At 41.7% G+C, this 25851-nt stretch overlaps 2 protein-coding genes across 3 annotated transcripts in view; one reads left to right on the forward strand and one right to left on the reverse strand.

The window, feature by feature from the left end:
• Positions 1-25144, reverse strand: part of smim29 (small integral membrane protein 29) — an 80658-nt gene extending 55514 nt beyond the window's left edge. The window contains exons 1-5 of the mRNA XM_069704415.1: positions 25080-25144; positions 24176-24533; positions 23937-23962; positions 23731-23836; positions 22153-22218 (exon numbers count right to left, since the gene is read on the reverse strand). Coding sequence (XP_069560516.1) covers positions 22153-22218; positions 23731-23836; positions 23937-23962; positions 24176-24283 — 306 coding nt within the window. The 5' untranslated portion in view covers positions 24284-24533; positions 25080-25144. The remainder of the gene's footprint in view (positions 1-22152; positions 22219-23730; positions 23837-23936; positions 23963-24175; positions 24534-25079) is intronic.
• On the forward strand, positions 13957-20823 carry hmga1a (high mobility group AT-hook 1a). Of its 2 annotated transcripts, none has more exons than XM_069704418.1 (5): positions 13957-14029; positions 15155-15261; positions 16325-16405; positions 17472-17528; positions 18470-20823. In XM_069704418.1, the coding sequence occupies exons 2-5, from the start codon at positions 15175-15177 to the stop codon at positions 18527-18529; spliced, it is 285 nt and encodes a 94-aa protein (XP_069560519.1). In that variant the 5' UTR covers positions 13957-14029; positions 15155-15174; the 3' UTR covers positions 18530-20823. The 2 variants fall into 2 exon arrangements, with proteins under 2 accessions (XP_069560519.1, XP_069560517.1); XM_069704416.1 differs by lacking the exon at positions 13957-14029 and adding an exon at positions 14202-14306.
• Positions 25145-25851: the final 707 nt, after the last annotated feature.

Genomic DNA, 25851 nt, shown 5'->3' on the forward strand with positions numbered 1-25851 from the left:
ATGGGGAACATATATATCGACACTTAAAATATTAATTATTTTGTCATGTAACACGTTTGATTGTGTTCCTGCAAAAGTGTTTTTCTGTCACGTTATTATTCTCCGTCTCTCACTTTACATAAATCTGTTGATGCACACCTACATATGCAGCACATTAAACACACCTCCAAAGTATAAAGGCTGGAGAAAATAGTTTGAGAGGCGACTGCGAAACTGTGGAAATTCTTAATAAAACACTTTTCAGTGGTCCTTTAACTTTTCAATGCTGTGGAAGCAAATCAGAAAAAGATGAGGAATTGTTAAATGAAAAATAAAAAGTAGTACAATATCAAAGTATAGACGTCAAATACACCTTGTGTGAATAGGGGGGAAAAAACAACCCGAAGGGTATATCGCAAATATGACAGAAAATTAATAAAGCTATTAATTAACATGCAGATAAAGTTCCCAAGAGTGAAGATAAAAAGAGTTGCTTCGAACACATTAGCCTCAGGCAGCTTGTGTAAAGGCGAGCTCAGTTAGACGGCCAAAATAAAAAAGACAATCTGCAGCGAATGCTCCCAACGGCCATGAGGGACTAAACTGCAACTGCCATGTAACAGTTCTGCTACTGCACGGGTAAAAGACTTAAGACTTATTTGTCACATACACAAGTTATAACTAGCACTGAAATGTAAACATGGTCCAGCTACTGGGATTGTGAAAAATAGAAGAGAAAGAATAAATCAATAGAAAATAGATTGTGAAATAGATGAATAAGGAAATTGAACACCCAACTCAAACCAACGGCTGGTGGCAGACAAATTAATGCGGATACGTGCAGACCGCATACAAGTGATGAGGCTCAAATAAGATGTTATATCACTTAACTGGCCAAATAAGAAACTGAAGTACATTAATGAAAGGATAGAAAGCTTTAAGATGGAGCAGTGGTTTCACTTTAAATCACATATTGAGGTAATTTGGGGATCTGAGGTGTAAGCTTTGCTCCTTCCTCACACATGCAGCCCTTCACTTATGCAAAGAGGCTGACGCCAACTGTTTCAATGAATTTTAATGTATTAAAACAGCCACTTGCCCTCCCAAGAAAGTAAATAAGAAAAGGATTACCCTTGGCGGAAATTATTAATTTATTACCTTCAGGTTTGGCATGTGTATCATCTAAAACCTAGCGAGGATTCTGGTGAAACACTGACAAGCAGCCCAGCAGCTTAAAAAGTACATTTAGTAGCAGTTCACGAAAGAAAAAGTTTGTTTGATTACTTTCAAAGTGGCAGACCTGTGACTTTTGGGATTGAATTGTATATTTTGTGGTGTTCGATACCATTTTTATGTTCAAGGGACAGTTTGACATTTTGGGATGAACACTTAAATGAGAAGATTGATTTCACTCGTATGTTTCTGTTAGGGAGAGTTAGCTTAGCTTAGCATAAAAGACTGGAAATAGGGGGAAACTGCTAATCCAACTGTGTGTTAAGGCATCAAAATCTATCCACCAGCATCTCTAAAGCTTAAAATCTTGTTTGTTTAATCCACACGATAGCTAAATGTTCAAAGTGACCCCCTGTTTTCCGTCTTTATGGTAAGTTATGCTCACTGGCTACTGGCTGTATAGCTTCAAAGAAAGAAAGCAAACATCGAAATGAGCACATTCGCCAAAACATTAAACTGGGCCTTTGATGAATTAATTCAATACTCGGTACAGATTTCACTCTTTAAAAACAGTGAGCTTGCAAACTTTCCATTTTCTTCTAAAATGATTTTCTACATCTGCCCTCAGAAATGTGCTTTTTTCCATCCTCTCCTTCATTCACTGCCACAGTTTATCTAGGATGAGAATGTTGCCTACCATACATTGTGCGAATGTAATCCAATTCAGTAGAATGTTCACAGCTGCAGCCAAGAGTCATTGTTATACATTGAGACACCTTATCTGAAAAAAGCCACCAAAAAAAAAAATAAATAAAATAAAAAAAACGCCTTTTACAATCACAGCGTGCAAGATAAGTCATGTTTGGTTTTAATCCTCAGGAGCAGCTGCAGTCGGAGCACAACTACAATGCAGTTTATAGCAGATGAACCTGCACCGTGTGGGAGAGAAGCCTGCCTAAGATGAAGCCACAAAAATATTTACACATGAAAATTATGTTTATTCAACAGGATTATCAATGGCCAGTCACAGAAAAAAAAAAAAAAAAAAAAGCCTTTGAGGTTATATTAGCAAAATATACAAAGGTTTAGCTACTGTCAGAATGTAAATGTGAGTGTGGTAGCATTTGCATGCAGTACAGCATTTAATTGTGCACAGATGTACCCTCATGGTCACAAAGAAGAATTTTAAATAGAGTTATGGCTTTTTCTGAAAATGCAAAAAAGTACATTGAGCATTTGCAGCTTATCTTAATTGCTTCTGCTGGTGATATTACTCACCAGTCCATCAAAGCTAAACCGCCTTTACTTTTAAAGGGTTGAGGATAACTCAGTTTGTGTTCTTACCGTAGATGCTTCCCTGAGGATTATAAATGCTTAACTGAGCCTGTGTACTCCAAATAAACCCGCAAACTGTGTGAGACCAAAGAGGTAAGATATCTACTGAGGAAAATATTTGTTCATCTGGATCAAAAGTGTTCAATCTTGTCAGACTATGTACCAAAATAAATTCCCAAAGTACAACTTCCCCCTGCAGATACCAGCAAACTTTTTCTCAAGATAAAATTCACTGATTTAGCAATGCAATTGGTTTCAAAGAACAAAATCAGAGAATACATTTTCAACCTACAGAAGAAAGCTCTGACTCCTCCTCAGCATTGAAAGGTTTCTCTGATCTGTCAGGTTCAGCGTAGTCACTTTCCTCTCGACTGTCTTTGGCCCTTTTAGTCAGTGCTTCCAAGTTTCACTCCATCCGCTGTCTGCCTGTCAAGCTACGGTCAGCGTTCGGCTGTGTCATACTTGACATCACATCACCCTCCTGCATGCCAGGAGATTTTGTTTATCAACAGCTATTTTTTTTTTTTTTACATTGTAAATACAGCGTATTCGATGGTCTCACATGTACAAGCAAAACGAGTTGATTTGAACTCGGAGAGAGTTTCTTCCAAAGATGTGAATTTCCAATAAAATATCCAGCAGTGAATGGCTGTGTAAGACTTTCTCAGATCACTATAAGCCTTGATATTTCGATATTTAGAGTGCTGGGTTTATTATGCGTATGTGTTTTGTTTGTTTGTGTGTGTGTTTCCAGCCTCCAATTAGCAGAGCTGTTCTTTTGTCGGGTAGAAACAGGAGCTGTGTTACGTTGTTTCATTCTCCAGCTTGTTTTCTGCCATAAGCACAAATGCTAAAGATAAATCCAGCTTTAACAGCATCCAGTATATTATGCGTTCATGACCGATTCTACGCATACAGTCATGAAACGTTTTCATCATTGCTGCTGATTTCCATTCAATTGTGGCATTAGACAAGATTGTCCAATATCTCTATAGTGAGTGTGCTTTTATCAAATCGCTCTGCTGGTGACACAAATAAAAAGGGAACTCTCAGTTTTTAATGTTTGTCTAAAACCTCAGTGAAATACTTTTATCCACGTCTATAATATATAAGCTCATTATTTGTCACAGCTAGTAGTTTTATTATTGAAAAATACAATTCTCTCATATTTGGTCAATATTAATCAAAGTATAGCTGGAACTGTTAAAGGAATAGTTTGTCATAAAGACTGGAAACAGAAGGAAAGAGCTCTCTTTGCTATTGAACCACAACTTGAAAAACAAGATATAACATGTTAATTAATTAGTGTTATGTGTGCAGGTTAGCAGATTATGTTTGCTTCTATCAGAGCCTGTTACTGTTTGCTCTTGCTGAGCTAAGATAACCAGCTGCTGGCCGTAACTTCGTTTTCTGTACAGACATGAGAAAGGGATTGATCTTTTCATGGAAGGCTCAGCAAGGGAAACGTATTTCCCCGAATGTCAAACTGCTCCTTTAAACTGAAATTGCCTGCAACATGCTGCAAACACAAAATGGACAAATTATCCCACTATAAAGTTGTCGTGGCCAACTGGCAGGAGACAGCTGCTTATTTACAGAGCAACATTACTTTGTGTTCTGTCCACATGTTTGACGTATTTGAGTTCAGCTCTGGTTTTGCTCTCTTTCAAGACCTGAGGAAAATATCTGCTGAATGCTCCACTTTGTTCACCAGTTTGCTGCTAACTTACTTTGTCTGCTTTGGTTTACAGCAGGTTGCATACCATGGTTGTTGTTGGAAGCAGACACATGTTGCTGTTGGAAATTACCTCAATTAGGGTGAGGAGACAAAAAATATATAAAACCAAAAAATGAGCTGAAAGAAGCTAAAATACTGTAGAGCTGAAGCGTCAGTTCTTTATGTCAACAACATCTTTCACATAAGACATTTATTCCATTGTTAATATAGAATATTGAGTAGCTTATATATATATAAAATATATACATATATATATCTAAAACTTGCTTCAAACCTTTTAGAGGTCACATACAAACTCTGAAATACAAAAACATGCAGAAAACAGGGATCTTTGCATAAGTTTTAACTTTGAAACTGAAGGTAACCTTTAAACTGAAATGTCACGTCCATGTTGACCGTCTTTCTGTTGCTCTACCGAAACAAGCCGCACATGCTGGAAATAGAAAGAGCACGATGATGATCTTCTGTGCTGCAGCATCTTGAATGAAGACGGCCCAGGAGGACGAGGAGTAAACAGTGGCTGACTAGTCTTCCTCCCATTGACCAAACCCTCCTGCAATTACTCCCTTTTCTCCCCTTTCCTCTGTTCTCGTTTGTTACATCATCTTTGACCTTTCTATTTGATATGGCGGCAGTCAAACGTCAGTTTGTGAACATATCATTGATAGAAGGATGGAGGTCATTACCAGCAGTTGTCTTGGAGAAGGCTTTAATCCCCCCCAGAAAGCTAAGGCCAGGGCCCGGCCACTGGAGTTGGCTTAATTACTGACCAGACCTAATTGGCTCCTTGTATGGGCTGTAATGCAAGCAGGATGTGACACTTAAAGCTAGACTTTCTCTGCTGTCTGCCCTTTGTGTCAGTCCCATTAACCTTTCCCTTCCACCTTCTTCTCTGCCTTTTTATGTTCAATTAAAAGCACTACTCAGATGAGCTGGAGAAGTAAGAATTAGAGCTTTGTCATGGGCTATGTAAAAGGAAATAATGGCCCCTTAAATTGTTATTCCAGGCAGATTTAATGTCTAAGAAGTGACTATTTTTGCCTGTTAAATATTTAGCCTTGCACAAGTTTAAGTATTGTGTGTGTGTGTGTGTGTGTGTGTGTGTGTGTGTGTGTGTGTGTGTGTGTGTGTGTGTGTGTGTGTGTGTGTGTGTGTGTGTGTGTGTGTGTGTGTGTGTGTGTGTGTGTGTGTGTGTGTGTGTGTGTGTGTATGTATGTGAACATGTACATGCGTTTGTTTGTTAGTGTGCAAAATGTTCGACCACTTTGAATGTGGACCAGGCATTTGATATGGACATAATTAGTTACTGTCTGTCAGCAAAATGGTGAACTTCCAATAATAATATTGTACGTTCAAAGGGAACAATACTTCATAAGGAAGCTAAAATGTGCAAAGTAGAGCTGTGCTCTGTGTTTGGCCTTTGGGATGCTGTGAGCTATGGTGTGTATTGTCACTACTGTGTAATTAATCAAACCACCTCACTGCATTCACAGGTTCCCCTTTGGTTAATTGGACTGCAGCTGCAGAATGGACTAAGCTATGATTTATTCAGCGGGCAGGTGGAACGACAACCCCCCCCCCACCCCCCCCCCCCCACCTCCCCACCCTCCTCCGGATACCAAGGATGGATGGCTCACTCTGGCTCCCGGTGCTCCTCCACCCCTCAGGCCAATCGACTCTGAGGGAACATTTACAAGACGGACCTCAGAGTGACAAAATGAGAGGAGGAAAGGTACAGTGGAATCAATTCTGCCTCTTTTCTCTGCATTCAAGCTTCCTACCAGTAAGAGCAGGGGAACAGATAAAGATATTGACCATCTGTTGAAAGTTTAACAAGTGAACTTCCTCCAAGTGCGGATTTACAAGTAAAAACAAACACCAGAGCCAGCCAGAGGTGAAGTCATCTGCCCTCTCCACTTTACGGGGCTTTGTTTCATTTACTGGCCGTGCTGTGAGCCGGGCCACTGGTAACTATAACATTTCAGGCCTGTTGAGATGCCGAGCCACTGTGCCAAGCTTTTTCGCACTGTTTGATCTGTGGTTGGGATCAATGTGCGTGGTTGAGACAAAGTCGTCTTTGCAGGTGGAGTAACCATGTGTGAAGAGGCTTGATTGAACCATTCAGTGAAGAGCAACAGCCAGTTGCACTTAACATTAAGGTTTAAATACTCAAACCAAAAATCCAATTTATAGTTTAAAGGTTTCGCTTCCTCTTAGATGAATGTAGAGTTTGTGATTAGCATTCTTATGATGTCAAGCATCCATTATGTTGTCCATACATTCATTTAACCTGAACACTTTTCATACATGTCCCTGTTAAACCATCTGTGACATTTCACAGATAATCAGTCAGATTGGAGAATGGGCCGTATAATCTAAAGAAGCAGGGCCCATACATCAACATTAGGTCTACACCTTCTCTTGCTGTAGTTTGTTTCAGTGCTGCTGGCGTACCATTACCCTGAGATAACCACACTTAAATAGTTAATGCAGCTGTGGGGCCCCCTCTACATTACAAATGGACCCATCCGTCTCGCCTCGAACCCCCGCGGGTGGCAACGCCGCAGTCCGTCCTCGGCAACTCAAATCATTCATCAATAGGCAGCTATCTGACACCCGCTTACACAGGACACTGAACACTGTGATGTGGTCAAGGCCAGAGACGGACATCCTGGTGTCAGAGAGAGGGCCTGTCAACTGATATTACTCCAGACACCACTTTGGAACTTCCCAGATACAACAGCTGGATTGCAGGCTCCAAGAACAGGCTGCTTATCTGAAGGCCGCCCCTCTTTTCTGACCTGTCTAGACACACATCAAGGACCCAAAGTGATGTGTTATTTATCAGATGAATGAATCATAGGGTTTAAAGGGGATTTTTGACATCAAAGTCTATTTACAGCTCTTGAGGAGTATCACTGCATATGTGAAAAATAGTGATTCCACAGGGAGCTGCAAGAAGTCTGATAAACTGGAACTTCAGTCAGCATAGGTTACGACGGAAATCCATCAGTTTCAAAATGAAAAAGAAAAATCTGTGTCGAGTTACAAAGATGTGTTTACCAGACCTCTTCATATTTATGCTTGAGGCTAGCAGCTCGAGGCTGTCCATGCCGCTACGAGGACGACACATGGGAGTTAGTGACCACCTGCGGGTAATGTAGGCATCAGGTTTTGGCAAGACTTTCTGTAAAATAAATGTCCAAAACGGAGTCCTAAACTGCCACAGGAGAGTTATTTTAAAGGACAACACCTGTTTTACACCCAACATTTAGTGTACTCATCATGAGGAGTATCAGTCAGCCTTTAAAAGCAGTTGCAGAGTGTCTTCCGTAGCTCTGAATAGATAACCATAACTATAACGATTTTATCAGTGAAATATGCAGCTACTCTTTCTGAAGCCTGGAAATCAATTTAGCTCAGATTTTTTTTTTTTTTTTATACATTTCTTAATTGTCACCTGTGAGTCCCCTAAAATGTATGGAAGTGAATTACTAAATTGCTGCACTGACCCTTTAAATGTAAATATAGTGTGTAGGTTTTAGAAGAAACAAGGAAAGTTAAACATCTCCCTTGCCGCTACATTTTGTGGTGATATTCTTGAAATGTCACTGTGTTTGTACATATTAATTCTGTTTCCTCTGTTTGAGAGGCGGGAGTACCGTCTTTCCAATTTGCCAGTCGGGGGGGGGGGGAATGCCAGTAAAAATGCAATCAATGAGGAGAATGTTAAAGTGACTCAACTCTGCAGCTGAGCCCGGCACCTTTTTGTGTGGAGGAGTTTGTAAACCTTTTATCCCCAACTGTAAAGCCGGGTGCTTATTTGTTGTTCTGGTCATCACACCAGCACTCTACCAAGAAAATCTGCCTTCAATTCCACATGGAAATAAAACACACTGATAAAACCCAGCGCAGATCGCTTCAATAAGTAACCATCCCAGATGCAGTCCGAGCCAGACGCTTTCTCCAGGGACTGCAGCTGCCACGCGGGGATGTGACAGGCCCGAAATGGGCAGGCGGGCTCCTTCCCTTTTGATCAATCAGGTGAGACAGAGAGGGGTGGCGTGAATTCTAAAAGTCCAGATGCACCGTCACCAAGGTGACTCTCATCTATTACTCCTCCCAACCGCTCTGAACATATGCTCATCCGTCAGAGCGACACACCTGCTTTGCTTTCTCTGCTCTAGCTGGCTGTAGACCTGAAGAGGGGTCGGTTGAATTAAGTCGTAACTTAATTCAGCTGCGTCCGATTGGCATTTCTAGAGGACAGGCTTTAAACCAAAACACCAGAGTTTGGCCGGCCGCGCTCTAATTTTATGAGAATTATTGAGGAAACGATGGCTTAGTATTCACAGCAAAATTCTATAGCTCCTAATGTAGACGACGGATTATCTAGGAAACGTATTGCCGCGACAATTTCTAGAGTGATGGATGTTTACTTGCATTTGACTTTACCTCCTCTGTGACAACACAGCTGTTGTACACCAGACTCGGGTGAGGAATCAGTGCTGAATCACTTTCCTAAGTGTAACACTACCCTCTGCTGGCCGTGATCACTGCTGCGCTCGGCTGCCAGGAAACATCCTCGTCAACGAGAGCGGAGATGCGTTTTATCACCGAGACACGAGGAGGGTATCATCACACCACAACACATCTGTTCATAGTGGGTGGTGGTAGAACGAGGACGAGGAGGTGCTACTTGTCCTTTTTTTTTTTTTTTTTTTTTTCTCTGTCTAACATGTAAATAAGCAGCAAGAAACGTTTTGAAATAGAGGAAAGGAATATTTAAAGTGCCGCTTATGTGCATGTATCACCACAAGATGGTGGCATTTCTCAAAGATGTCACATGGTGTTGGCCTTCAAATCTGAACTCGGTCTGCCACCTATTGGTCGATACAGCAGAGTACCTTTTTACTCACCATGATTGTATTAACTCAACATTTATATGCACCTATTTTTCTTATTTTGACGAGGGCACACGGTGACAGAATATATCTGGGTTGTCTATGGTCGAGATTTCAAAATATACATAATGATATATATAATATTTAATTTGTATCTGTCATTATTGCTGTCAGCTTAAGTGATGCTGCACTGTAGCTGAGTGTCCTCTGCCAAAGGCACAATGCAACGACAGTTCGCCTTAAGAGATGAATAGATATTACATAGTATATAAATAATAATAAAGCCAATGTGATGAGTGCTTTGACTATTCTTTAATGCAGAAAGTCAAGTCGATGTATAATTCTTCGCTGTAATATACTATGATTGAGTGAACTGGATGCGATTGTAGTGATTTCCAACCGCAAATTTTATCCGAGCCGCAACAAATAAACAAAAAAAATAAATAAACATTTAATAAAGAGATCTATTAGTACGTTGATGCTGTTGTTGCCAAAAGCACGTTTCAAATTTGGCAGTTTTCTCCCCTAAAAAATGTTCACAAGCTTGAGTCACAGGATGACTGATGCAGCCGCTGGATCTCCGTCCAAAAAAAAAAAAAAAAAAAAAAAAACTCCGGATGTGGAAATGAAACTATTTGAAAGGGAGAGCGGAGCGTTGACTCACTTTCCGATTTAAGGAGGCGAAAGATAGAAGTGTAAAAAAAAAAAAAAAAGTCCCAAATATTCCCTGCATATAGGGAGTATCACATAAACGTGTTCACTAAACAGGCAGCACGCGCTACTTCCTGTGTTTGTGTGAGTCAGATAGGCTACTACTCATGAGCGGGCGGAATAAGCCGGGCCCCATCCCCCGCCCACTAACCTCCATCCGCCCCCTCAGCACAAGTATAAAACACACCCACACACGCAGATTCCTGTCTCCGCCCACCTCGCCTTTCATTTCAACTGATCCCACACTTTTCCTCTCCCCTCCCGACGGATTTTTTTTTTTTTTTCTCTCTCTCCTCGCTGCTCTCTCATCTCTTCTTTCGGGGGGATGAGAGGGAGGATGTGAGAGGCGTGCGTGCGTGTGCGTGCGTGCGTGTGTGTGTGTGGGTGTGTGTGTGTGTATATGTGTTAGTCATGTTCAGGCTCATCCAGGGCCAGCAGCGGCGGCAGCAGCAGCAGCAGCAGCAGCACAGGCAGGGGGAAACCCAGGCACAGGAATAGGATGTTTTGTCCACATCTGTTAGTTGGTTTGGCTGCAGCACTCTTGCGGTTTACACAGCGCCTAAAAATGGATTGCTAGAATGAGTTGGAGAGAGAGAGAGAGAGTGCCGGAGGGGAAGACGGATGAGCGTGTATAGGGGGAGGTGGAGGGGGTGGGAGGAAGGGGGTAGAGAAAGGGCAGGAGGACGTAGATGGGGGGAGGGGGAAAGCATGCCAAAGTGGGCCAAGACCCCCACCCCAACCCCGATGGTTAATAGGATTCTGTCTGCCCGAAGCTGCTGCAGAGTTTGCGAGCCAGGAGACGGCTCTGATCTGCTTCGTCCCTCGCATGTACGGTTTTAGTCTCCTAACGCATTTAATGAAATGCAAAGAGATGTTTTCAGAATAAATTTAATTCCATAACATCCCCGAATGGGGAGAAAAAAAAAAAAAAAAAAAGGTTGTGAAGGAAATTTCATTAAAGTGTTGAATTTATTTTACTAAGATTTGCACCTGATTACAAATTTGTTTGCCCATTTTTTTTAAGAATTAATGTGTGAAATTATTATATCCTTGAAAGTAATATGGACTTTTGTGTTTTGTGTTTGAAGTTATGATGCAACAGTGTCCTACAGTAGATCTCTACTGTGGTAATATTTACTTCTTAGGAGCATTTCTTTTTTTTTTTTTTATCTGGTTGGGTAAATCGAACTTGAGCAAATAAAATATATCAAATTCAACTTGATGATGCTTTCAGAGACCGTTTGTATTGCTGAGCTGCATTCCATTATATCGACAGGTATTTCTGTTCTTTTGCCCACCTTGTTGAATCGGAGAGATTTGGTTAAATAACAGCAACACATCTCTTTATGAAATAATTCAGTTTAACAGCACCACGAACCATAAACATCAAGCTGAATCAACGCCTTAATATAATAGTTTCAACTAAAAGTGAACATTATATCCTGAGGATGCTGAATTCATGGGATTAGACTGCATTTGTTTTGGTGTGCCTAAAAAAAAATTTAAAAAAAGAAACTCACAATTGAGTGTGTATACCTAGATAAAATGTACTTCTGGTCAGTTTCCAATATTTGCAATAATTTTTTTTTTTTTTTTTTTATAGCCAACCATGTTTGCAGTTCACTGCAGTGAACTGCAAACATTTGTTTTTGGACTATTACATTAACCAGTCCCTTCCTTGGTCTCCAGGTGGTGCCAGTGGTTGATGACATTCTTCACAGACAAACTCGCTCACACACACACACACACACACACACACACACACACACACACACACACACACACACACACACACACACACACACACACACACACAGAGTAGTCCTATTTCCCTCTGTCTCCATCCACCGAGGGGCTTGGTATGGCGGGGATGTGTGGAGGGTGTGGGGGATGGGGCTGGAGTAGTTGTAGAAGATAGAGGAAGGAAGTGAATAGAGTGAGAAATTGGGAGGGAAAGAGGTGGCATGCAAGGCAAGCACATGCTGAGCAGAACATTGGTCTCATTGAGAAAAGCGCTCTTTCCATTCATGCCCTACCCAATCCCCTTTTCACCAAACTCCTACTCTTCTCGTCGACTATGTACAGTGTATTGACATCTGCCTGCTTTCTGCGCATGACGAAGCTTCGGGGGTGTCAGTAATTTGATGTTTTTGTTTGCGTCCAGTTCTTTGAGACCCGGACCTGACAAAACAAGCTATGAGGTGGAATACACACCGACGAAGGCCCCCCCCCACCCCCGTTTCAACCACTTTCAGGTCCCTCTACGTTCTCAGTATCTGTTTTCAATTGGAGAGCAGAGGACCCATCAACTCCAGATGGGTTGGTCATTTACATGAGAAACCCTTGAGTGAATGTAGGTGCTTTGATTAGACCACAGTTTGGCATTTCACCTTGATTCTGTACTGCATCCGTGCAATCAACATCACAAGTTTATCTACTTTAAATGTAAAATGGTCACAACAACACCTGATGGAAACGACATGACAGATCCACCTATATGTCTCTACGAATGAAAGAGGTCTATGACTCGGGTGGATAAGTGAGTAATAAATGAGTCATTTTTTTTACTGTTTTTATAGAATTTTACTCAACATGAAGCTCTTTGTGACTTTGGCTATGTGAAAGACTTTACTCACTTCTTAAACAACATATTCCAAAGTTTAGGAACACCATGTCCTTTTGGAAATAAAAAAATCTACAGTGATGTGCTGTTCGCACAAGTTAGCTGAGTGACCTTTCTGTGAACACAAATTAACTTTTACTAAAGTACCACTGCAGCTGGAATCTCCCCAATTATAGACTGTTGTTTTATTTTAATTCATCAGATATCAAACAACAGAGAAGGACAGAAGAGTTAAATGTCAGATGGAGTGTTTTTATTTTGTTATTTCATTTTTTTTTTCCCCCCTAAAACTGTACAAACTCTGCCTTCTGAGTTCTGAACATTTCCAAATGTTTTCCTTTCTGAATTCAGTAACTGCCAATGAAGACCCTTAAAATTATTCATTAGCCTGATTGGACTTTCAAAATGTTTTTAAAAATGCCCTAGCCAAGGCGCACCATGTTACATCGCTATTTTTGTACAGTATTATAAAAAAAAAAAATAACTTGGGGGAATATAATATATGACTTGTTTTCTGCAGTAATAATTGGAAATCGCAAAAGTTTCCAGTCAGAGAAAGCGGCAAATACAATAAGAACTCTTCTGCCCAGTTCAGCACGGACTTTGGAAATTTTTATAAAAAAAATTATTTGGCTATTGAATTTACAAACATAAATGTACAACTCAATAGATAGAAACTTAAAAAAAAAAAAATTTTACTCCCTTTTTTCAACATACCAGTAAAAATCTTACTCGCATAAGACATTGTAGCAGCCTCTCCAGCTGTACTTGTTTTACGTCCAGTGTTATTTGCTCCCGAGTTTGATCTATTTAGCTTGGCATGAATTCAGATGAATTTATGACATGTATTAAAAATCATATAAATAACCATGAAACAAAACCCTTTGGTTATAGAAGGTCGATTGATTTTTTTGACAATTTATTTTGAAGTTACATTACAAATTAATTATGATCAGTTTGTTGAACATTAAACCACTCAAAAACTTATCAAGTAAATTAAAATTAGCTCCAGTTTCTTACACATTAGAATAGCAGCAAAATATGGAGCACTTTTATTTCTGACACCTCAAGTAGCACTTATATTTTATTTTTTTTACCCTTAATTGCACTTTTTTTTTTATGTCGTTTTGCTGTTTTAACTTGAGTTAAGGATCCTGAATCCTTTCTGAGCTTCAGGTGGCTGGTGTTTACATTGGGGGAGGTCATAGTTCATTCACCATTACTGCAGAGACTGTGGCATGTGCTGTTGAGCAAACGCATACAAAACACCATTTATTCTAATATGAAGTATTTTATGCACTTTTTACATCTTTGTTTTTGGGTTGTTTTTATGATCAAACCTGGAGAATTAAAAGTATCCAGGAGGTGAGGGGGGGGGGGCCTCCTAGTACTGTTGGTGGCCCATTTTATCATATCTCCGCCCTCCAGTGTTTCTGCTCCCATGAGGGCGGCTCTATAAATTACCCCAAAACTCCTCCTGGCTGGCGCCTTTTTCCTTTATCTGCTGGAGACAAGACGCACGTGTTATTTACAGGACGTCGTCGGGATAAACTTCTCATCCTGCTGGTAAAAATGTTAAATCTTATTTTTATTTTATTTTTTTTCCTCCTTTTTTAATTATTATTATTTTTTTTAAATCGATGCTGTTCCTTTTCTAATTCATAACAGTTTTTTAAAGCTCCGTGAGCTGGGCTTTTTAAAGGGGCGGGATATGTGTTGTCTGACGAATAAAGGCTGTAGCCTATAGATCAGTGCAAGGCTTTTTAACCGGGTACAACCAGCCAGGCTTAGAGGAAACATTTCGTCTTGCATTTAGACCAGAGGTTATAACCGAGCGATAGAGGTGAGTGCAAGAAAGGCGACGGAGAGCGAGAGAAACTTTGCATGCTCGATAAGCCGCAGCCGGTTTAATGCATTTTTACAGAGCTGGACCTCCGGGTGAGAGGAGGCGGCAATGCTTTAAACATGAAGCCGTCTTTTGTTGCTCCGGCCGCCGCGGACGAACTCGGCCACCTCGCTCTCTTGCATTTTTTTTTTTTCTTCTTCTTCTTCTTTTTTTTTTTTTTTTTTTCTTGTGCCATTTCAAAAATGCGAGCGCCCATGCAGGAAAATCCCACCGAGCACACACCGACCATTGTGTGCGTGTTTCGGCAGATATATCTCCGTGGCCCCGGCGTGCAGACATGCTGTGAGATAGTTCGGTGCGCAGGCCCGATGCTCGGCCACAACAACTACAGCACTCGGGCCTCTAAACATGGTTGGTACGGGAAGGGAGCGCTGGGTTCAGTAGTCCTCTGCAGGTTCCTGCTGAGTCCCAGCAAATAACATACGAGCCGGTTTGGTGTCAATCCCTTGTTTGTGTGGCACCGTCGGCGGTGTAATGGAGCGCAGATGAGACCGAAATAGACCTGGAAATAAGCGTGGATTAATTGAGTTAGACGCGTTACCGGTGTGCGGTAAGGCCGGTCGTTTTCGGTCTGTTGTTGCGGTCACCGAGTTTTAATAGCCCGAGTGTTTTCTATGCGCGTGTGTGTGTGTGTGTGTGTGTGTGTGTGAGAGAGAGACAATATATATATGTGTATGTGTGTGCGTGTGTGTGAGAGAGAGAGAGAGAGAGAGAGAATATGTGTATGAGAGATCTCGACGCCTCCACTTGCAGCAACACCGAGCGGTGTGATTTATTTTACCCAGGTCGGAAAAGCTAAGCAAACATGAGCGACAAGGGGACAGTCTCACCGAAGGAGAAGGAGGCTACAGAGAAGAGAGGGCGTGGAAGACCCCGCAAGCAGCAGCCCCAGGTAAATAACCTCTGACGTAAGCAGCGTCAGGTTATTCTTACTTTTGATAGGGAAGCGTGCCACTATCAGGTTTTCTGTCATGACAACATCTCCCAAGCTTAAATACGACAATCTGTGTAAGGTAGGAGCAGATAAACAAAACAAACCTCCAGCTCACATCTGCTGCAGCTGATGCTCTGGCAGATATTATTGCAGGGAAAGGTGCTCATGCATATCCATATCCACGTCTACTCTACTGAGCCCTCAGTGAAATGAATCCAGATATGGCAGCAGCATGCCCCTTCTGACCATTTGCTCACTCCTCGTTATCGGTGTAAGCGTAGAAGTCTACAACAAACTTCCTGCACCGGTTTGTAAGCAACCAGTAACCCAACACCTTTAAACCGGTTTTAACCCCCCTCACGACCCACCTCTGCTCCTCATGTAATGGATGACATAGCAGGGTCAAAGCGCAGAGTGGCTCATATATCTGTCACTCAGCCCGGTGTGTTTTACTATTGAATTGCTTGGTTGCTATGAGCTGCGGTTGTAAACATGTTAGAAATGCAACAGGAGATGAGTCGACCATGAACATAGCTCACAACCACAAGTTAACGCATGAATAAGAGAGCTCACCTCCGCGCTCGAGGAGAACTCTCTTTTTGGAGATGATTACTATCCCTTAAATGTTAACTCGGGAGTATTTTTGTGCATATTTTACGCATCAGAGTGGCTGCTCAAAACATTTTAATTTGGGGTTAAAAAAATATTAAAAAAAAAAAAAGATTTCAGGCATGTCTGAACCAGTGTTTGTGTTGTGTCTTGAGTCAACCATGTGAGATTATGGCGACCTGTAGCTCTAACCACCCGTCTGGTTTAAAAGGTATTCACTCTGAGCATTCAACTTTCTTGCATATAGAAATGTATCCATGTCCATATTTAGTTTTTTTTTGTTTTTTTTAAAGCCTCTGTCTTCCTGATATAATGCATCCAAATGAAATTCATCCCCTCAAGTGTTTATGTTACTGAAATATTCTCCAGATGTTTTGTAGTATCCTAACTTTGTCTTGATTGTGATTGCCAGGAACCAAGTGGGTCCCCGACTCCAAAGAGGCCCAGAGGACGGCCGAAGGGCAGCAAAAACAAGGCAGCCGGCAAGGGCAAAGTAAGTCGGTGCAGACTGCAGACGTGTTTTCACATGGCCACGAAATTCAGATTTCTGCAGCAGCTAGCATCCTGAGTCTGAATAGCGGCGACGCCAAGACCGACAGCCTCATGATGACACAGCTCACGGCGTTAGTCACCACATCTTCACTTGCAAGTGCTTCCTTTTTCGAAACCTCAACTCCTCTTGGTTGATAAGCATTTTAACGGTAGCTAACCTCATCCTTTTAAAAGGATGTCCTGCTGTTACTTGTGTTATATTTGCTGGCTGCTTCCTCCTCCTAGTGTCAGAAATAGCCTGGCTAGTGTTTCCTATTGTAAAGACCGTAGTTTACCGTCTTACTTTTTTTTTTGTGTGTGTTGAGAGATGCTCATTCTGTACTTCCTGTCCTCCAGCTTCCTGCAGCTTGTCATGCACAGTGCGGTGCAGGTGCAGAGGCCGCAAGACTGTTTCCAAGCTGACACTAAGCACCCCTCCGCCCCCACCCAGCACACAGCCCTAGTTCTTCTCTGCCGGCCGTCTCCATAGCAACAACTGATTTTTCTCCCTCGCCCCAACCCTCCAGCTCCCCCGTGTGCTCCGTCTTCGCTGCTATGTATGGGAAAGGGAGCGAGCGAGAGAGAGAGAGAGAGAGAGCGAGAGCGGAAGACGCACATACATGTATTGATATAGGTTTATCAGCGAAGGGCTGAGCTGCAGAGGGTTTGTGTCTCCGCTCGGTTTCACCAGCTGTCTCTGAGCCTCAGACCAGGTGGCCAGCGAACTGGAGTGCCCTGTGTGCAGTTCCTGTCGGCCTTCCAGATAATAGCCAATGAACCCAATGCCCCCTTTCCTTCTGTCTCATTGCAGCGTTACTGCTGCCATCTGCAGGTAGCTACAAGCAAAGCTCTGTGGAAATATTGATTGTTTATATCATAGATTCATGTCCTTATCAACATCCCCTCCAAAAAAAAAAAAAAAAAAAAAAAAAAGTCAAGTCTTGACTTTACCTGTGCAGGACACCGAGCGTGAAGAGCACATAAAACGTATCGCAGCCCCACTGACCTTGTATTGTTTCCTTTCACAGAAGGCAACAGCAACCCCAGCAGTAGGAGGAAAACGCAGGGGAAGACCTAAGAAGGAGGTAAGAGCCCTTAGACGAACAGTGTAGCATCAGTGCTCACATTTGTTAAACCATTCCTCTCCTAATTGAATTACAATTGGTATGGCTGTCTGCAGGGTGAAATTGCATTTTCACTAATTCCCTTTCCTGCCATCTTCCTCTCAGACGAGTCATTTCCACTCATCGGTTATTTTGGTTCTCGTGTCCATTCAAAACGACTGCTTGGTCACGCCGCGTCCTTTCCTGGTTACGTTATGTATTAAAAGGCACATTTCTTCCTCAGGGGTGCTCTTAAACCAAACAATGACAGGAGGATGTTTTTTGTTTTTTTTCTTCTTCTTTCTTTTTGTCACTGCAAACTGACTTTCCAGACTATATGCACCCGGTCAGAAAAGCATGTGTTTAATCTAGGAAGAAGTTGCGGTCTTGTAGTAACATTCTGTCATGTGCATGAGTGGTTAGGGCGTACTCTGAAAGACGTCTGGATCGCATTAGTCACGGAGAGGAATGACCCAAAGTTACCCTCATAACTAGCCCTCTCATTTTTATGAATGAACATCTTGGGCAGTAGTGAGTGTGAGGAGGAAACGGGAAGGGAAGAACGAGCCGAATGCCTCATTGTGACTCACCACCGTTATGAATCACTTTTCACTACAGATGGCTCACCCTTCCCCTGGGTGTTCTTCATGCCACAGCGGTTTATCAAAGAGACATATGATATTTATTTTCTTCATGTTGGTGCCTGGGGTCATTAAAAGTAAAAACAGTTGTGTTGAGGCATGAATCCCAGGCAACTACTGTATCTAAACGGCGGCGGCGCTTCAGAGGTGTTTTCCTTGTGGGCTTAGTAGTCGAGACCTGACTCATTTTTTTTTTGTTGCTTTTTTTTTTTTGTTGCTTTTTTTTTGTTTTTTTTTTTTTTTTTTTTTTTTTTTTTGCTTTGCTTTGCTTTGCTGTCACAGGAGAAGGAAGAAAAGGCATCCCAGGAATCATCTGAGGAGGAAGAGGAAGAGGACCAGTAATTCACAACGCATGCTACCTCACTCAATATACTGACTTACTGTTAACCAGAACTGGGCTGTATCTCCAACACCAGTGCCACCACATGACCACTGTTCACGACAAAAGCCCCCCCTTTGCCAGAGGAGGTTTCACACAGTACATATATCATGCAACAGCACTGGATAGAACGATGGACTTGCTCAAGCATAGATCTAAGAATTACACGAAAGGTAAACAGCCCTTTTCTCTACATGTCATGTTATCACAAGTCTTTTATACTGGACAAAAAGTGTGCTCCGAGGAGCCCGGACGTTTCCCCCCCCCTCCCCCTCCCCCTTAAAGATGGTTTGTAGGACATTTTCTCTGCTTAATGTTACTTATTTGTTGTACCTGCATCTGAGATGGTAGGACATATAGATTTTTCTCCATGTTTTGTACTGGACAAAGGTGAATTTTACCTATACTTGCTGTTTTTTTTTTGTTTTTGTTTTTTTGGGGGGGGGGTTTGTGTGTTCGTGTTTGCATCGTATTCTAGATGGAGTTGAGCTTCAGCATTTAGGATGAGAGTAGGTGACTGATGGTAGAAGTATCTTTTCCATATCTAATCTGCAGAACTGTTTTTGCCCAGTGAGTAGAGCAGAACCATCTTTACCCTTCTTCTTCTTCCTCCTCCTCCTCCTGTAGGACAGTTTAGATTTAGTGATGCTTCTCGAACTTCTCAGTCCTCGGCGTGTAGTGGAGAGATGTAAAGTTTCTCATTAGTCATCACTGACTGTTTTCGTTCCTTCGGGTTACATACCATTTAAGAAAAATAAAAATAAACATGAGTGTGCTGCTTTTCATGTCATAATACAACTCAAATCTTTTTTTGGTATAATGTGTGTTTTTAAGGATAAGATTAGCAGAATTCTAGGCGGAAAGTCATCAGTGTCATTTCTTCAGGGAGCTTTTACAAATGCTGTTACATCGGCGTCTTCGTCTTCACATGGTCCTCAGTTTTCCAAGCGCTCGCTCAATCACTCGTTAAGGCAAGCTGTAACTGGTCAAACGAGGAGTTTGATTGTAATCGAGGATAGTTGGTGGCACTACTATCCAACAGGGCTGTACCTTTTTTTATTTTCCATTCCATCTAGCTCTCACTGCTTCACCTTAGCTTGGTCCTTCTGTCATCACTTAGTACCGTAATATACTTTTCTTAGTCTTTTTTTGAAGATGTGTGTCGTATGCGGTCTGCTACAGAGAATATAAATGTGTGTGTGTGTGTATTTCTAAGTGTCAGGGAACCCGCGGTGACAGTCCACTTAACTGGGTTTTTCCACACACCTAAGCTGCTACAACCTCAGTTACGAAACCCGGAAAACTGCAAACAGGCGAGACAAAGCCTGGAATTTCATACCTCACTCAACAGCTTACTTTACCATATAATTGCATTAAACTGGTTTTTATTTTTATTTTTTTTATTTTTTTAAATGTAACCTTTGGCATGAGTTGGAAGTTTGTGTTTTTTTTGTTTTTTTTTACCTGACTGTAATAAGGTATCCAAGATGTCAAGTGATGTGATTGTGTACATTCGCAACACGTCTTGGCTCGTTCATAACCGCAGCTTGCAGACAGGTTGTTTTAAATGTGTGAAGCAAGTCAGGGAGACCTGTCAGCTTGACGACTGCGTTCGCTGACTGTGGTAGATTAGCAGGTGTGTTTTTATCCTTCTTAATAAAAAAAATTAAAAAAAGATTCTTCTGGTGCACTGAAATGTTGGCTCAGATTTTCATGGACAAATGTTTGTGTGTTTGTGATTAGACTGGCTGCTCTTTCCACTGTTCCGTTGGCCACCGTGTGTCTGGCACTACCACACACTCGCCATACTCATTGAACGGTCATTTCATGTCTTTCTCAACCTCCTCCAACTACCCTCGACAATATCATGTCATTTTACATACCGACATCATGCATACGTTGATTTATATACTGTAAACTCAATAGGATGGGATCATTCTTTTTCATGTACACCGTATATAAATGTACAATGTCTATATTTCTATGGTGCCCTACAACAATTTGTATCAGAAATGGTCAATAAAGAGAATTTTCTTTGTCACGTTTTCTTCACTTGTGCCTTTTTTTTTTTTTTGCTACACATTTTTCTGATCAGGACGTCAACGCCAGTCGTGATGTTGCATGTAAACTTAGCTCGGCTAATGAAAATGAATTGCGGCACAAAGATGGACGTTTCATGACTTTATTTACATCCTCAGTGTTTCAATGAACAGCCTTAACAGGTTTCCTAAAGCAAACAGTAGTACAAGTCTGAAACCTTTTAACAGTGCTGCCAAAATTACATCAGTAGTTCTTTAAAAGTATCACCTGAAATCAGAGCCTTCAATGCAAAGTTCACCAATGAAAACCAGTCATCTTGTCAAACTTTTGTACAATTTAAAGTATTAATAGCCCACTTCTAAGGTTTCCTACATAAGATGCAACAAACATCTCAAGATAATGCATAGAAAATGAACATTGAGATGGAAAAAGGACTGAGGAGTTCATGTTGAGGCTCAAACTCTTAAGCACCCCTCGATGTCACACCTGATCGCGTCAACAGGTCCATTGTTCTTAGTTTACATTCATAAATGCAAGGCAAATAAAGGTCGGGAGAAGTTATAATTCTTTGAGGGGGAAAAAAAAAAAAAAAAGAAGCAGTGTTTCCTGAGTGCTTGATACAGTCAGACTTATGGCATTCATCTGAACCCATTCTTCAAATAGAGGTAAATCTGCTGGTGCCATGCCTTGTAGACAGGACATACTTTGGGCACGAGTCACAACTCATTTGGAGAGGAGGTCGGTGTTATTTACTTCCAAATCTGGCTTTTCATGCCATTGATGGGAGTCATAGGATTTGGCTAAACCACAAAGAGATGTGAATGGCGGAGCAGCTAGTTACGTCCTGTGATCAAATTAAAACGGGTCAGTCATCCTTCTGACTCAACGTGAAACTGAAAATAATTGTACCAAACCCAGCAAATTTGAACTTTATCTTCGAATTTAGTCTTTTGGAAGTGTTTCACGTGATGATCACAAACCTTCTTGCAGCAGTTTAACTACAGCAGAACATTAATACTCGTATCACACTGAACAGGTTACAGTTGGTACGAATGCCCACTGGAAACCACAGGAACATTACTGCTCACCACATGTTGCCCACAACAGCACGATGAATGTAAACAACAGAGCAGCCTGCAGCAACCTGTATCCTCCACCCTCCTCGACTTTCAGTCACGCCACAGTAAAAACACGTCTGAATAAATAATTTTCAAATAAATAAGTCTGAGGTACCGCTTCGAGTAGGCACGCAGGGTCGGCATCAGAACTTCACAAATGAACAGTCAGTTTGTACATAACACAGGGAACAGAGAAATGCTTGTTGTTGATGATGTACTCCGAAAACGGCAAACAGGAGCAGAAATAAACAAACAAAGTATTGTGCATGATTTGAACAATGACTGATCTCTGTGGCTGAAGGTTGCCTCCACAGTGATGGGGTTTACTGCCGGGGGGGGGGGGGGGGGGGGGGGGGGGGGGGGGGGGGGGGGGGGGGGGGGGGGGGGGGGGGGGGGGGGGGGGGGGGGGGGGGGGGGGGGGGGGGGGGTGCGTTGACGTCTTTGGTCAGAAGAGGGCGTCGCTGTTGATAACTTCTGGCCCAACCTTGTACAACCTGGACACGAGATACAGTGTGAGACCAGTCTTTAAAAAAAAAAAAAAAAAAAGCATAACTAAACAGAAATATTCTTTCCAATGAAAACATGTAAAGCTGTTCAGATGTAAGACATTGTCAGTAACTATCATTATTGGGTACCAAGCCATGGGGATAGTTTCTGTTGTTTTGTGATAAGATTGTGACATTGATGCCTCTGAAACTTCTATCACCCTGGTTTTGTGTAAAAAGAAAAAGCATGGCCTGAAATGTAATGCAATCTCTCTGTAGCCTTACAGATAAACAGCAAAAGCAAAAAAAGATTCAACTGCAAACATTTGTATGGCTGCAAATCAGAGGGAGTGATGAAAAGTTTTTTTTTTTTTTTGTGAGTTTGTGATTTAGGTATAATCTGACCTGTTATTCAAATCCACTATGCCACATCCAATCTGAACCTTGAGGAGGAAAACTCATTGAACATAGCGAACATTGCCACCTAGTGTTTGTCCAGACTCTGCATGACTGTAGAGTAACTGGAAGGTTTGGTGTCTAAATTCTGAATATGGCACGTTGAATGTGGAAAATAACAGAAGTTTGGAACAAATAACACAGTTATCTGAATGTTTATGAAGAAATGTGGAAGCCATTCAGTCCATGTAATGGGAATCATGCTTCGATGTTAATGTAATAGTGCTACTTCACCCAATAAAGACTGAAATTTAGGCTCAGATATTTACTGAGTGTTCAGTGTTTTAATGATTTGTGTGTATGCAACAGACGACGCGGAGGATAAGAAAAACAGCGGGTAACGTTGTTTTTCTCTTCTCTTTAAAAAGGTGAAAAAAAAAACACAAAAAAGGATTTTTATAAGAACAACTGAATCGACGAGACTGATAATTAAATTTTTCTGCCGTGACTTACACATTCAAACCCTTCTTTAAGGCCAGATATCATTCAGATATTTAAGTGCCACCAGGTTTATTCTAGGTGCCTATTTTGTTTTAATCTAAACACTGGGTTCAGAAAATGTTGAACAAATGGAAAGTTTCTAACATCTGATCACCTAAATGGAATTTGATTCTTGCTACTGAAATTTGTAATGCTACCGTTTTTACTACACTTCTGCAAATATTTCTACTATACTTCCTGCAGCTATGTTTTTATGTAGAAGAGGAAGTACCCAACCGATAAGGAACTGCTGTGCTCCAATGGTAAATGTTGCAACCAAATTCAACCGCACAGTTAGGAAATACATTATGCGAGAACCAAAACCAGTGAACATGGATTCCCCCTGTCTTTTGTGGAAAATGTGGTCACTTATACTTGCATCTGGCGTGCTGCAAGAATACATGCGTTTCAATGTTTGGCATTACAGTAAGATTTTTTTTTTTCATACTAACTTTACTTTGAAAAACGACATTTTTCTAACTGATGATCTTTCTCATTTTCATCTGATTTCACAATCACCGTCTCCCGGGGTGTTCTCAGACAACACAAAACGTCAGGAGCTTGAAAACCAGTGGTGCATCATACCCTTGTGTCCTCTTCTTTCCACAACATTTCCTGTTCAGCTTCATTGAGCTCCTCTGAAGGATCGTACGTGTAAACCGGTAACAGCTGATGACGAAGTCTGTCAATTCTGAAGGGCCAAAATAATAAAAAAAGAGGCACAGAAGTGAAGCAATTAACGAGTTTATCGTAAGTGCCAAGAGGTCGATGCGTGTAGTTTTTGCTCTCACCTCCTTTTCCTACGAACGTACATAATCTGAAACAGACCAAATGAAAAGTGTTTCACATACGAGCAGATCTCTTAAATCACACTGCATTTAATTCTGCTGTAAATTCATGCTGCAATTTCCACTGAAGTGTCGAATTTCCTCATCCGACAGCTCACTTCCTCATGTGACAGCTGCGTCTCTTTCAGCAGGTGAACTTTGTGTAGTTAATCCGATGTCATGCACTCCAGCTGACCACTCACCGCAGCTGCAGCTATTCCAATGATGGTTATAAGGAGAAATGGCACCAACACATAGCCCACTGCCACATCCCCATCTACAATGGGAGGGGGCTGAGTAGTACTGTTCATCCTAAATGTTCAGGGGAAAAGTGTGTGTGTGGTGGGTGAGAGGGTAGGGGGGTAGGGGGGGTAGGAGTGGGATGGGGAGGAGGAGGAGGGAGGGGGGGGCACAGGGGTCTTTACAGGCAGACCCTCTTCCTGGGACAGACCCGGTGCAGCGGCTCACTCCTGAAGCTGCCCCCGTGTTGTTTACGCCTCATCCTCGTCGTTCATGTGACTTCCACATGGTATCACTGCCCTCCCTAATCAGCGACCAAACCTGAGGAGAGAAGAGAAACTGCACGAGTGTTACCAACCTACGATGGGGAGTTGTAACATCACACAGTTGCAGAGAAGTTGTTTGTTTTTTTTTTTTTGGGGGGGAGGGCGGAAAGATGTCCAACCAACCAAAGTCGCTTTAATAAATAGAGAAAAGGTTTAAACCTTCAGCGCAACACAACACTAACCGTCAGTGGCCGGTCGCTTCTTTTTCTTTCTTTTTTTTTTTGTGTTGCTGCGGTCAGTTGGATCGACAGTACGACAAAGACGACCGTTTCCACCAACCCACATTAAAATGTAACACGTCCCGACTATTGATTTTTTGTGCGTAAACGCTCCTCACAGACCCGACGGCTGATAAACTACCGGTCAGTGGTATTAGCTGTATCAACGTAGCTACCGTTAGCCGCGTCGGGAGAGATGATAAGTTGTTTTACTGCACAATCAAGCCGAATCGAGTCCTCTGCATCGAAACGAGGCCGACTTCTAGTCGTCTACGTGAGACCTGTTGTTCGTTTCCGATAAATTCGAGTAAATTCCGACTCACTGTGCAATGTCCAAAGCCCCTCTTCACGGGAACGTTATGTTGCAGTTTCGCAGCAGCGGCTTCACTTCCGCTTGCAGTGACAGCTAAACTTCCGGTCTGATCCTTCAGAATAAAAGCGCTAGATCACACAAATTGTCTCAAATCGACTATAAAAAATATATATATATATATATATTGACATGTCAATCGTCTTAATACTATTATTATTATTATTATTATTTTAAAACGTGTTAGGTACCTTAACGTATTACAAGAAAACATTAACATCACAACATTTGTTTAAAATAATTGCTAATTGTAGGCTGATAGTGTTAATGAGTTTCCCGTGCTTCAGACTAATTAGATCAGCTTTTTGTGACCAGCTAAATTAGCTCGTCATCTAGCAATCTACCAAACTGATACCAATACCCATTTTCTTATTAGCAAAAGGATATTGGAATAGTAAATAGAGCATATTTACATCCTGATTTGCAGTTGTTGTCCACAAACATCCTAATAATATACGTGGACTGGAGATGGAAACGTGACCAGTTGGGGGAAAAAAACACATGAGGCTGTGGACACGCTTCCTTCCATCTTCCTCCTCAGAGGAAGAAGAGGCTAAGATCTAATTCAGGACCCCAAAGCTGTGTGGTGACATCACTTACTGAGCCACCATGCTGCCAGTAGAAATTGCTTTGAAGTAAATGAAGTAAAAATCCTGAGAACTTGAGGAAACAGTTTTGCCTGATTCAGCACAGCTGAAACCGATGAGGTGCAACTTAAAGCAGAC

This window comes from Brachyistius frenatus, unplaced genomic scaffold (assembly GCF_029030835.1).
Source record: "Brachyistius frenatus isolate BFR_SWC_R1_liver_20210118 unplaced genomic scaffold, ASM2903083v1 Contig_50, whole genome shotgun sequence".
NCBI lineage: Eukaryota > Metazoa > Chordata > Actinopteri > Embiotocidae > Brachyistius > Brachyistius frenatus.

Bases quoted from the DNA above. Each gene is read 5' to 3' on its own strand.
- hmga1a (XM_069704418.1), top strand. From the start codon at position 15,175: ATGAGCGACAAGGGGACAGTCTCACCGAAGGAGAAGGAGGCTACAGAG. The intron at 15,262-16,324 runs GTAAATAACCTC...TGTGATTGCCAG, and splicing joins CCCGCAAGCAGCAGCCCCAG to GAACCAAGTGGGTCCCCGAC. The intron at 16,406-17,471 runs GTAAGTCGGTGC...TTCCTTTCACAG, and splicing joins AGGCAGCCGGCAAGGGCAAA to AAGGCAACAGCAACCCCAGC.